General features: G+C 41.3%; 1 protein-coding gene across 2 annotated transcripts in view; it reads left to right on the top strand.

Annotated features, from left to right (window-relative positions):
- The window catches only part of fam161b (FAM161 centrosomal protein B), a 33,846-nt gene extending 20,685 nt beyond the window's left edge, over positions 1-13,161 (top strand). For both annotated transcript variants that reach the window (XM_078562092.1, XM_078562091.1), the window contains exons 7-11: positions 5,717-5,884; positions 6,206-6,305; positions 7,338-7,492; positions 9,192-9,354; positions 12,971-13,161. In XM_078562092.1, coding sequence (XP_078418218.1) covers positions 5,717-5,884; positions 6,206-6,305; positions 7,338-7,492; positions 9,192-9,354; positions 12,971-12,991 — 607 coding nt within the window. In that variant the 3' untranslated portion in view covers positions 12,992-13,161. The remainder of the gene's footprint in view (positions 1-5,716; positions 5,885-6,205; positions 6,306-7,337; positions 7,493-9,191; positions 9,355-12,970) is intronic.
- The last annotated feature ends 883 nt before the right edge of the window (positions 13,162-14,044 follow it).

Here is a 14,044-nt window from a genome sequence, read left to right as displayed (position 1 = left end):
CTATGAATTCTTGCTCGTGGCTACCTGTGCCAATTTGATTTTCCCAATCTACATGAATATTAAAGTCACCCATGATTAATGTACTGCTTTTTTTACGTGCCCTCACTATCTCCTGATTTATTCTGTCCTATAGTATAGCTACTGTTAGGGGGTTTATAGACTACTCCCACAAGTGTTTTCCCCTTGTTCTTTCTTACCTCCACCCATATGGATTCTACATCTTCCGATCCAAGATCATTTCTTGCTATCATACTTATTCCATCTTGTACTAACAAAGCTACCCCACCACCCTTTCCTTCCTGCTTATCCTTTCAAAAAGCCACATACCTCTGAATATTTAGTTCCCAGCTTTGATCTCCTTGTAACCATGTCTCCATAATGGCTATAAGATCATACCCATTAACCTCCATTTGTGCCTTTAATTCATTTATTTTGTCCGAATACTACATACATTTAAGTAAAGAGCCATTAATTTTTCCTTTTTTACAACTTTTTCCCCTTTTACGATTGCCTTTTTATGATTTTTTTTTTCCCTTTGACCCTATTTGCTATTGTTTGTCCCTTCCTGTCACACTCTGGGTATCATTATCTAAATAGCTGCCCTGCAATGCTGCCATATCATTTTGATTTGTAAGCCTACGTATCCCGTCTCCAGAACCCTCCCCCTGCTCTATTTAGTTTAAAGCCCTCTCTACAGCCCTAGTTATTCGATTCGCCAGGACACTGGTCCCAGGATGGTTCAAGTGAAGCCCATACCACCAGAACAGCTCCCTTCTACCCCAGTACTGGTGCCAGTGCCCGATGAATTGAAACCCATTCCTCCCACACCAATCTTTGAGCCAAGCATTTCACGCCTTAACTTTATTTACCCTGTGCCAGTTTGCCTGTGGCTCAGGTAGTAATCCATTTCAGAAGGCAGCTAAGGGTCAACCACATTGCTGTGGGTTTGGAGTCACATATAGGCCAGACCAGATAAAAACGGCAGATTTTCTTTCCTAAAGGACATTTGAACCAGATGGGTTTTTTTTTACAACAACCCAGTAGTTCATTTTCTGGAGAATTCATCATTAGTGATACTAGTGATGCTGGGATCCTGGGCTTTATAAGTAGGAGCAGAGAGTACAAAAGCAAGGAAGTTATGAAAAACCTGTATAAAACACTCATTTGGCTTCAACTAGAGTACTGTGTCCAGGAAGGGTGTGAAAGCATTAGAGAGGCTGCAGAAGAGATTTAAGAGAACAATTCCAGGGATGAAGAACATAATTGCATGGATAGATTGGAAAAGCTGGGGCTGTCCTCCTTAGAGAAGGGAAGATTAAGAGGAAATTTGATAGAGGTGTTCAAAATTATCAGGGGTCTGGATAGACAGGTAAGGAGAAATTTTCCCATTGGCAGAAGGATCAAGAACCAGAGGGCACTGTTTTAAGGTGACTGGCAAAAGAAGCAACAGCAACATGAGGAAAATCTTTTTTAAGCAGCAAGTGGTTAGGATCTGGAATCCAGGGCCTGAGAGTGGTGAAGGCAGATTCAATTTAAGCCTTCAAAAGAGAATTATCTGGAAAGAAAAAAATTGGCAGGGCTATGGGGAATATAATGGGATAGGTGAGTTGTTCTTGCAGAAAGCCAGCACAGACATGATGGGCCAAATGGCTGCCATGGTGGGATATAAGTTAACAGGAAGCAAAGAGTGGGCATAAATGGGTCATTTTCAGGTTGGCAGGATGTAAGGAATCAATGGGGGCCTCAACTATTTAAATATCAATATCAATGATTTGGATGAAGAGACTGAATGTATAGTTGCTAAATTTGCTGATGACACAAAGATAGATAGGAAAGTAAGTTGTGAATGGGACATAAGGAATCTGCAAAGGGATATAGCTAGGTTAGTGACTGGGCAAAAAAATTGGCCGATGGAGTATAATGTGGGGAAATGTGAAATTGCCCACTTTAGCAGGAACAATAGAAAATCAGCATATTACCTAAATGAAGAGAGATTTCAGAATTCTTGAGGTATAGAGGGATTTGGGTGTCGTGGTACATGAATCACAAAAAAAATTAGTATGCAGGTATAGCAAATGATTAGGAAAGCAAATGGAATTGTTGTTTATTAACCTGAGGGGAAAGGTTGGACAGGCTGGGTCTGTATCCATCGGAGTTTGGAAGAATGAGAGTGATCTTATTGAAACATGCAAGATCCTGAGGGGACTTGACAGGGTGGATGCTGAGAGTATGTTTTCTCTTGTGGGAGAGACCACAACTAGGGTAAAAGAGGTCTTCAATTTAAGACAGTGAGGAGAATTTATTTCCCTCAGAGGGTCATGAGACTATGGAACTCTTTTCCCCAGAGAGTGGCAGAGGCAGGGTCATTGAATAGATTCTTGACTAACAAGGGCACCAAAGAGTATAGGAGGTAGGCAGGAAAGTGGCATGAGGTCACAATTAGATCAGCTATGATCTTATTGAATGGCGGAGCAGGCTCAAGGGGCTGAATGGCCTTCTCCTGCTCCTAGTTCATATGCTTAAATCAAAAAGAGCAGTAGCTCAAATACTGACCCATGCGGCACACTTCCCTCCATTCTTAAAAAAACAATTGCTCATCACAATTGCAAAAGATTGTGGTTTCTGGAAATCTGAAATAAAATCAAGAATGCTGGAAATACTCAACAGGTCAGGCAGCATCTGTGGAGAGAGAAACAGAGTTAACATTTCAGATCAATGACTTTTCATCAGAAACAATGGGTTCAAATATGGAGTTATGGGCGAGATGGGCACAGATCTTTTGGAGATGAAGTGGAAATTGGGGATGGACCTGAGCTGACTGAGTATTTCTAGCATTTTTTGTTTAAAATGCAAATTCCAGCATGCACAGTATTTTACCTTTGTATTGGGGATGGCCGCTGTGCTTTGTAGGGCAGAGGGGTCAAAGATGAGTTTCCTTTGAAGGAAGGTGATGACTGCAAATTAGAAGGGGAGCAGGACAGTACCTGAGGGGAAGGATCAGGTAACAATATTAGTTAATATGAGACAGGAAGGAAAGTTGGGTGGTCAGCTGTTTTGTGAAAATAGATTTGAGGGAGCAAGAAGTGGGTCTCCTAAACTAGAGAAGCTGCGAGAGAACTAACAACTTATGCTAGTATAACAGGCAACATCAGTAGTGTTCGTTCGTATAGCAACAAATAACACCTACACTTAAATAGCAGCCAAACATATCTCACACTTATCAAACATTCAACAACAACTTACACTTACCTGGCAGCCAACAAGAGCTTGCATTTACAGCAACTTACAGTATCCATCAACAATTTATACATATTTGCAAAATTCCCAACAACTTAGACTTACATTGCCAGAAACAACAACAGCAAGTTAAACTTCTATTACTGCCAACAAGTGAATTACATAGGAGCCAAATACAACTTGTACTTAGGAAAATTCCAACAATAACTTACTCTCGCATGACAGCCAACAACAGTTCACATTTATATATCAGCCAACTACAACAGCAGCCAACAACTTAAACTTAGATATCAGCTTACAACTTAACACTTGTACAGCAACCAAACATAACTATACTTATGTAGCACCTTTCCTAGCATAAATGGCCCACCATGCTTTCCAGGAATTTAGAGAGCACCAAGAAGGAAATGGGAGAGGTTCCAGGAGATGATTAGAGGCGCAGTGGAAGCTGCAAGTTTTGAGGAGGATTTTGAAGGTAGAATGTGCAGTGGAGAGATTTAGGAATAGAGTTCTAGTGGTCAGTGTTTTAAAATTAGGGCTGCCCTTTTAGGACAGAGATGAGGAGAAATTTTTTCTGAGGGTTGTGCGACTTTGGATCTCTCTGCCTCGGAAGGCAGGGCCATTGAATATTTTTAAGGCAGAGGTAGATAGATTCTTGTTAGGCAAGGGAATCAAAGGTTATCTGGGGTAAATGGGAATGTGGAATTCGAAACAAGCAGATCAGCCATGATCTTATTGAATGGCGGAGCAGGCTTGAGGGGCCGAATGGTCTACTCCTGTTCCTATTTCTTATGTTTCTTATGTTTATGTAAGCCTTAATGGCAGAAGTTTCCCTCTCCTAAGGGTGAACTGTGATAATAGACCAAAATCAGAAGAGTGGCACGTGCAGGCTGAGTATAGGACTAAAAAAAGTGATAGAGGTCAGGTGGAATGGGGCCATGAAGGCATCTAAAAACGTGAATAATGATAAAGTTAGTGAATCATTGCAGATTGGCAAAGGACAGGAATGATAGGCGGGTGAGACATGGGATGGGGTAGCATACCATTGGCAGAGTGATAGATAAATTGAGTTTCTACATGGTGGATCTCAGGAGGCAAGTGCAGAGCACTGGAGAAATGGAGCCTTGAGTTGCCAAAGATGTGATTGGCACTGTCTGTGACAGTGAGCTGAGTTAGCTATGTAGGTGATGGTATCGAGGTGCACATAGATAGTCTTGGGGACTGGATGTGATAGATTTGAAGCTCAGCTCAGCTGGGAGTCAAACAGGACACCGATGTTGTGCACCAGCCTAAGTGAGCAGTCAGGAAGGGGAATAGAATTGATACCTCAGGCACTATGTGGGGTAATTTTAACTTCCCTAAAAAAGGTGGGTTTGGGTCACCTGAAAATTTTAAAGATTTCAAAACCTGACAAACCCGCCAACTTGCAGTTTTAATGGAGACAGGGCGAAGGCGGGCGACCAAAAAACTCCCGGGGCGGATCAGTTGGTAAAACTTTTTAAGGAGACTGCGTGATTCCATTTTAACAATTTTTTAAATTTTAAATTGGGTTTTCCTGACAGGTAAAAGGAGGCAAGAAAGGTTGGATATCAGGTAAGTGCTTTTCCAGCACTGCTTATGGGCCAGGAGGAGCAGGAGATTTTTATCTCAGTTGAATAACCTGTAAATTCATGATCTGTCTGACCTCGTCTCCTTCCCAACTACACTATGTCTGACCCCCGATCTCAGCACCCCTGCCTCCCCTGGCACGATGAGACCCTCCCAACCCAACCACCATTGCAATCCCCGAATAGCAATTTTTCCAACTCTCGTGATCTCTCCAACCCTCAGTAGATTTGTGACAGCAATCCCTCTCTACCTGTTCCTCCATTCTATCCTGCCGCAGAGTTCTGCCCCCAAAAACCAATTTGTCAGGGAGGCTTGATGTTGTGTGGGAAACCTAAAGAAAAAAAATACTAAAGACATCTGTCTTCCAGGTTTCCTCACAAGTAATTCCTCCCCTCAACACCCCCATCCCCAGTTCTGAACGTGCAGGTCCGTAAATATCAAGGCCTATCTTTCTGGTTTTTGCTCTGGTTTCTATTTGTTGATATTGAGCTGGAGATAGTTCTAGTTCATCCAGGACAAATCAAGGAATCATGCTAGATAAAAAGTGACATTTTAACTGGAGACTGGAGGTTAAATAGCACATCTGTGCTCTTGATGCAGAAACAGCGTGTAGCATGCAATGAAAGAAAATAGTGCCACATAAGCAAATTAATAGTTATATACTTATCCATTATTTGCTCTGCATCTCCATTCTGTTGTGCTCATTCTTTCAGCTATTTAGACTAAAATCTGATAAAACTAACATGGAAAATGGCTGGCAGAAAGGACAAGAATGACAAGTCCACCTTTGGGTCAGCCCACAATCGGTGAGCACCAGGAAACATTAGTGTTTTATAGTTCTTTGAATAGGTGATATGATTTTATCCCATAGAAAATCCCTGGAAAAACGGGATAAACAGGAACTAGAGAAAGCTCAATGGATGGAGAAGTACAAGGTGAACACCCATGACATGAGCAAAACATTACTGACACGGGCTAAAGCTATGGATCCTCATCAAAGTCTAGCAGAGACCTACAAAAAAACATTGCAGCAGTATAGGTTTGTTTGATTCTTGCTATACCACTTTTCAGCTGTATAGAAATAAAGATGTCTTGCAATATCAATAACATATAATAAAATGGCTTATCTACTATGTACGCTTAATGGTAATTAGACATGATTTATATAATCTCTGTTCAGTTGGATGTTAAAAATCACATGGCATTATTTCAGACACAAGCGAGTTCTGCCAGTGTATGCCCAACATTGCCTCTGTCAACCAACACCAAAGACAGATTAACTGCTCCATCATCTCACTTGTAGTTTTTGAAACCTTGGTGTCCCCAAATTCCAATTAATCAGTTGTCCTTTCATTTTCAGGCAGAGAGATCTCAAGAGGAAGAAAGAGTACAAGAAGGAACTGGAGGAGATGAAGAGGCGAGTCCGCAGCAGACCCTACCTCTTTGAACAAGTCACTCAGGTGAGGAATTAAATGGCTGAGAGTAATAAAGCACAGAGCTACAAATACAAAAGCCAAATACTGCAGATGCTGGAAATCTGAAATAAAAAAGTGTGTTCTGGAAATACTCAGAAGGTTATGCAGCACCTGTGGAGAGAGAAACAGAGTTAATGTTTCAGATCAATAACCTGTTAAGAGGATACTGGAAGTATGACCACATGATTTGACCATCACCAGTAAAACTATTAAACAAGGAAGCCAATACATTCAGGAAGGAAAAGGAGAGAGAATTAAACAGAAGATTGAAAATTATTTAAATTTAACATCTCCAAGGGCAGAATTTTCTGCCTGTCGGGCGGGTGGGGAGTCGATCCCTGCCAGAGAAGTGGGCTGCGCCACCATTTTACGTGGGAGGGCCAATTAAGGCCAGCCCAGCGTGTCGTCCAGCGGGAAGCGCTATGTGCTTCCTGTGTGGGTGGGGGGGATTCCCTAAAAGTGAAAGTGCGCTCTTTCGCGCATGCGGATGAAAGTGCGCACATCTCCTTGAGGCTAAGTGCAGCCTCAGGGAGATTGCTTCCACGTTGAAAAATATTAAAAATAGAAAAAAAAAAATCCCTTACATGTCCCCCTCATGTGACATGTTCATTATTTACATAATAACTTTATTAAAATTTTTAAAACCCTGCATGAAACATCCCGCTGCTGGATGAGGTTTCATGTTTTCTCTATTTGCCGCCGGGGCTCCTGGCCTGCCCGCCAACCTTAAGGTTGGACGGGCAGGTCCTTTAATTGTTTAAATGATCCTGTCAATGGCCACAATTGACCATTGACAGGTCGATGGGCCCGCAGCTAATTTTGCTGCGCCCCCGCCTTCCTGAAAATTTAAATGGGGCGGGATGACGTCGGGAGTTCCGCTCGACATCATCCCGCGTCATTTTACGCGTCGCCGAGCGGGCCCCGCCCCCTGCTCACCGACAGCAAAATTCTGCCCCATGTGAAAGAGTGCAACATAGATATCTACTTAGCACTATAAATGTTCCTTTTTTTCTTCAGAAAAATGCTGCATCAGAAGCTGAGAGACGATTTCGTGAAAGGTTGCGGCAAGCTGGGGTGGATGAAGAATTTGTCCAGAATAAAGGAAGAAATGCAGAGGATATTCCTCTCACAATATCCAACGATGAAGACAGTAGCTTTGGCAGTGAATACAGGTAGAGCGATTTGTGACATATATATTAGAGGTATTGGGCTATTACAGGGTGCTGGCAAAAGAAAACCGAATTGTGAATTACTGCCACATCAGATTGCAAGAAATAAATCTCATTGCTGGGAAGGTAGTGGTGGGGGTGGTGGGGGGGGGCCTTCACATGACAGTTGAAATAAATGGTAGGAGATGCTCAGCAATTTTGCTATTTCCCAGCTTTTCTTTTGACATTCAGAGCAGTCACGTATCATTCCCCCTTGCACCCATAACTAAGGTCAAATGCTCGTTGGTGTTAGAGAACAAAACAGTAGGTCTCAGATGAAGGAAATGATAGATTGTATCCTGTCAGATAGAGGATTGTACACTTTCTTTTTCAAGATTTCAAAGATGGGGAGGATGGAAAGGGATGCATGGCATATCCACCGGGGTTCCCTAGCGGGAGATCAACAGAAACCCTGGAGGAAGTGTTACCAGTTAAAAGGCTGTTTACGTCATTTCTTGTGGGTTTCCGACTAAAGTCACAGCAGGAGATCAGAAGAACTCCACTGAAGCTCAGGGCCAGTGTTTTCAATATAAAGTACCCCACCCCATTTACACAGCATATCCTTCTCCATTAAATCTAGTCTGAAGAGTAGGACACTGGCTCTTTACACAGCACATTCCTGATGGTACTCTGGCTATTTGGGAGGTATGGGAAGATAATGGGCTAGTAACCAAAAGAGACAATTTTTGTGAGGTATGCAGCATGAGAACAAGGAACCAAAAGAGGTTAGGGACAACAGGATAGGAGCAATATAGAAGCCAGCCATTGGTGGTGTTTGAAGATGGTCTCCTGCCCATCTTGAAATAGTACTATGTATCTTTCCAAGGAGGTTGATAGGGCTTGAGAGAGAACGAGGGAGAGAGAGAGATGGGTGTTACTACAGAGCCAAGGTTGAAGCTGAACCTTCACTTAGGATTCTCAATGAAAATATATAGGCACAGGAAGTATTAAAGCAGCAGCGACATTTGTATCAATGAACACACATAAAACAGTGGAATCATTTATATTTTAAGAACAGGAGGAGGCCATTTAATCTCTCAAGCCTGCTCTGCCATTCAATTACATTATGGCTGATTTGTACCTCCACTCACCCACCTTAGTTCCATGATACCTTTACCCAGCAACACTTTATCAATATCCTTGAAAGCTCCATTCTTCCAGCATCCATCACGTTTTGGGGAGAGAATTCCAGATTTCTATTATCATTTGTGTAGAAAAAGTGCTTCCTAACTTCCCTCTTAAATGACCTAGCTCTAATTTTAAGATTATGTTTCCTCTTGATTTCCCACACCAGAAGAAATAGTATCTCATACCTACCCTATTGAGCCCCTTTATCATTTTAAATACCTCAGATTACCCCTTTAATCTTCCAATTTTCTTTATCTTATGTGTGTGCTGGGTGCTAAGTCATTGATATACAGAATTTCTTGGTCACGAAAAGGAACTACATAGCTTGTTGAGTTATTCAGTTTTGCTTACTGGGCAGGGATGCCAGTTTGACAGATTGAATATGGAGACTTGAGTTTTACTTTGCAAAATCCAGTTTTGAATTTTCAAAACCTCAATCTGTGACATGGTTCAGAGCTGCAAAAATGAAGATTCTAAACTTGCGTTAAGTGTTATCAGGATCCAAATTCTGAGCTATGTTGTTTTCCTCTTATAGCAGAGCAAAACATGAGAATGGTGAGACGAGTGAGTCTTTGGAAAGCATCAAACCAGTGGAAGTAGATGAAGAAAAAGATATTCAGTACAGGGACGAAGGTGAAAAGAACAGAGAGCAAGAGGATGATTCCTACCCTGACAAGCAAAATAGTCTCGATTCTTACGTAAGATAAAATTCAACCTGTGAATGGTACTAATAATTTTAACCTTCTCTTGTTGCTTTTGTATCTCGAGAGACTCTTCTTGCCTTCTACTGAAACAATTGCAGTTCCTGCAGTTTGTAGTTTCTGACTTGGGTACATTAGCAAACATTTCTCATTCTGTCAGAATGGCAGGCTCTGTTGGTTCTGGTTCTTGCTGTTGGCTTGGAGGTTAGACTGGCATTTGGGTATGTTTTCATTCTTCTCTTCCATTGCTTAATGTTGACCCATGCCTGGTTGTTTTATAAAATCATAAGAAATGAAAGCAGGAGTAGGCCATTCGGCCCATCAAGCCTGCTCCACCATTCAACAAGATCATGACTGATCTGATTCTTGCCCTAACTCCATTTTCCTGCCTGCGTCATAACGCTTGACTCTTTTGTAGATCAAAAATCTAACTCAGACTCAAACACATTCGGTGATCCAACATCCACTGCCCTCTGGGGAAGAGAATTCCAAAGACTAATGACCCTCTGAGAGAAGAAATTCCCCCTCATCTGCATGAGCCTGTTATCAGTGTATCTGGGAAACACATCACTTCAGAGTCCAAGCGCACAGATATTGTCATCTAGAGCTGAGATAGCATTGATAAACCATTTGAATTTCACTTTGACCAGTTAATGTAATATTTCAAAAGTTGTAACTGGTCAGACGTCCAAGTCTCTGGGTTATTTTATTTATGTACTTAATGTAATGTTTTCCATCTGTGTGTTTGGATGGCATAAATGCACAGACTATTCCTGGAAAATGTCCATAAACCAGGAAGCAAAGTATGCATGGAAAGAGGTCTGATGAAGAGTCATATGGACCCGAAACGTTAACTGTATTCCTCTCCGCAGATGCTGTCAGACCTGCTGAGTTTTACCAGCTATTTTTGTTTTTGTTTCAGATTTCCAGCATCCGCAGTATTTTGCTTTTATCATGGAAAGAGGCTATTCGGCCTATTACACTAGCTGATTGTAAGAGCTATCTAATTAGTCCCACTTCCCATTCTTTCTCTTCAAATTTCTGCTATCCTTAAAATTAGAATCATTCTAATACATTTCCTAATTGCACACACATTTAATGAATAAGCAATCAAATCACTGAAAATATTACACTCCTTTCGGCACCCACAATATCACATAATGGTAAAAATAAATTCCTAATGAACTACAAAAATCACATTAAAATCAGTAATTCTCCACCCTATGATCCAATAACTAAAGAAACTTAAGGACTCCCCTTTCATACCTTCAGGATAGATACTCTCACACCTGTAAAGAGTTTAGTTTGGCCAGCAGCATCAGGAAGACAAATGTCAGGGTCCAGGATGTTGCCATACCACCATCTATCTGCAATGACAATGTGACACTGGAGGTTGTTGATAGCTTCGATATCTGGGCTCCACAATCACTAGCATTCTGTCACTTGATGCTGGAATCACCGCATGCATCATAAAAGCTGCAGTTGTTATGACCAAGCTAAGTAAGGGTGTGTAAAATAACAGCAACATGATTGAGAACACCAAACTGCGAGTCTACCAAGCCTGCATCCTCAGCGCCCTCCTCGAAGTAGTGAGACCTGGACAACATATACTAGGCAGGAAAAATGGGCTGAACAGTTTCCACCTATGCTGTCTCAGACGTAGCCTTGGCATCTCTAGGCAGGATAAGGTCACCAACTCGGAGGTCCTGAGGCATGCTAATTCCATCAGCATACACTCATTGCTAAGCCAATGGTGTCTGCGCTGGCTCAGCCACATTCATTGGATGATGAAGGCCTATAACTAAAGACCATCTGTACGGTGAACTGGCCACTGAGTAATGACCTCCATTACAAAGACACCTACAAGTGAGACATAAAGATGGCGAACTTTGACACAACCGGAATACAGTTGCTGATGGCTGAGACCTCTGGAGGCTGACTGTTTAGAAGGGCATTGGAAGAGGCGAGCAGAAACTAAAAGCTCAGCTGGCCGAGAAGAGGGCCCAAAGAAAACAGAGGCCAGCAAATCGTGCATCTTCTCAGCCCAACATCTTCCTCTGCAGCAAATGCAACAGAGACTGAGATGCGAGAGTGGGGCTCCTAAGCCAGACCAGGTGATGCTTAGCACAGAGTTGAGCAACACGGTGCAAACCATCATCTTACAAGATGGAGGGCTGAAACCCCTTTTATAGTCTCCCTTCCTACAGTTTGGATCAATCAGTCTTGCCTCAAAGGTATCTTCCAGGCCTCAGTGCACATGACTACACCTCAATCCCTTGCAAATACACCACCTTTCAGCCCCAGTACATTAATAATCAAGTTTCTTCCCCTCTGGCTGTGGTTTGTTGAATCTTGCTAGGCCGCTACTTACTAAGTTTTGATCACAGCTTGTCTAAGATGTCCGCCTGGTAACTTTTACTGGAACTTCTTATAAAAAGTGAATAACTATCCATTCGGAATTTTAAAGAGTTTTTATTTTAATTCGCAACACTCTACCCTTCAAGTCTGATTCTAAACAGGTTTTTTAAAAATGCAGTAAGAAGAAAATAATCCTTATTGCTATGGGAACTGAAAAGAGTAGGTAGGGTTTAAAGAATGAGTCACAAACACAAGTCAGAATTGGAAACAGTAAGATGCAAGTTTAAAAAAAAACACTTAAATTGTATTCTTCGTGCGTAATCAGGTTGAGACAGCAATGCTATTATATCATTGTAGCGGATAAGAAAATGCATTTTATTGTTTGTATATTATTTCTTTACATTTTCTTCTCCTTCCACTGAAGTTCTGGGTACAGTAGCAACACTTTTTTTAGTTTTGTGTTATTCTCCCTGGGCCCTGTTCCTGTAACTTGCAATTATATAGCACCTTTGATGTAGTAAAACATCCCAAGGTACTTCATAGGAGCTTTATCAAGCAAAATCTCCTCAATGGCATGAGCTGCAATAATCCCAGCTCTTTACTGTCAGAAGCTGCATCCTATGTTTCTTTTAAATGTCTCTGAATTTTATTTCTGAAAGTCACTTCCTCAGGTGAGGAACAGAGATTTTCCAGTTTGCTGCAGCAAAATCTTTGAACTGATTTGCCTCTTAAAAAAGTAAAATACTTGTCCCAGGTAATTTCTTTACTTTTGTTATAGCTTGATTTGTTTTATTTTGTTGTTTTCGTATGCATTGGTTTTTTTTTGTGTTTGGATCCAATTTTTATCTGGCAAATTCCTACTTTATTATTGAGTAAGACTGATGCAAATGTGAACTCTTTTGCAAGTCATAACAAGCCTTTGTGCTAATCTTAGAAGCTTTCTGAACGGGTCTCTTGCTCCAGAATACAGAAAGGTCGATAACTACTATATTGTTTTAAAAATCTGGCTTTCTGCCTATTTTTTCTTTTTGCTGTCTTTGTTGTGATTTGGTTATAATTTATCTTGGAAAACAACACTATCTACATTTATCATTGCGATCTCCAATGTGTGTAAAATGGTCAACTCACTCACTGTTTTCTATGGAATATAGGAAATTGTATATCATAAATTGATCCCAATCAAAAGTATGTTAATATGGCTCAGAATTTGGATCCTGATAACACTTACGCAAGTTTAGAATCTTCATTTTTGCAGGAGAATAAGATCAGATGGTAAACGCACTACAGAATGGAGCAACCTATATGTGGATCATTGTCGCTCTGATCAGTTGTTCCTGTCTGTCTCACACTTGTTCATTTGGCAATACTGATTTTAATTTTAACTGTAACAAAATATCTCTGAAAAGGAATTGTATCTTTAAAATTAAATTACGTCTAGCCACTGTCAGTTTCCATCATTCCTTCTTCTTGGATCTGATTAGTTTCTGGTAACCAAGTGAATATGCATCACCCGTAACCTTGTTACAAAGAACCAATCCCTCTTCCTACCAGCAATTCGCACTGGTGATTGAGAGGAATCAGTTCCCCTCAACTGGCTCCAGCTCCTTTCACCTGACCTACTTGGTATCTCTGCAAGACAACCACACTTCCAGGTTCCAATGACAGCCTATCCTTAACCAGTTGGAGATAATGGCTAATTATTTCTGTTTGGTCCCCTTAATTCAGAGAATGTGGATGCCTTTCAAATTCAGTATGATAGGAGAGTGGTACAGTACTCTGATGTTTCTACATGCTATGCCAGGCTACAGCTTCACATCTCCAACACCAGCCTTAACAATACCATTAGTGAAAAACAGTAAACCCAGGTGTTTCCTCAGAGAGACAGGAAAAACAAAAATGAATGATGGCTGAGGTACTCCACTCTTGTGTAGGATAAACACCAACAGGGACTGGTTGGGCCAAGTGTTTCCGTGTTGTAATTTCTATGCAATTCTTCTGTGACTTCGAGCATTGTTATAGAGCTGCATTAGCAGACACCCAGGGGAGCACGTACACTTGGGGAAATAAGCAAAACAAGAAAGGGAACATCTTATTAAAGCAGGAACTGTATTCCTTTGTGTTCTATGGTACAGTACTGCAGTTCGGAAACACTATATTTCCAGTGCTCACGGGCTGTTTGTCTATTGCTAATCGATATACCAATGTTGGCCTCAACATCATATATCATTCAACAGCAGAAGCAGTGTGCATTTTGACTCCATTAACCTTGGACATCATCTACAATTTTGCACAGGATATTACAAACACATTCTGCTTCAGGATTACAGTG

The sequence above is a fragment of the Cetorhinus maximus genome, chromosome 18 (assembly GCF_964194155.1).
Source record: "Cetorhinus maximus chromosome 18, sCetMax3.hap1.1, whole genome shotgun sequence".
Taxonomy (NCBI): domain Eukaryota; kingdom Metazoa; phylum Chordata; class Chondrichthyes; order Lamniformes; family Cetorhinidae; genus Cetorhinus; species Cetorhinus maximus.
Note: the sequence above shows the minus strand (reverse complement) of the source record. Positions and strands in the feature narration are given on the sequence as shown.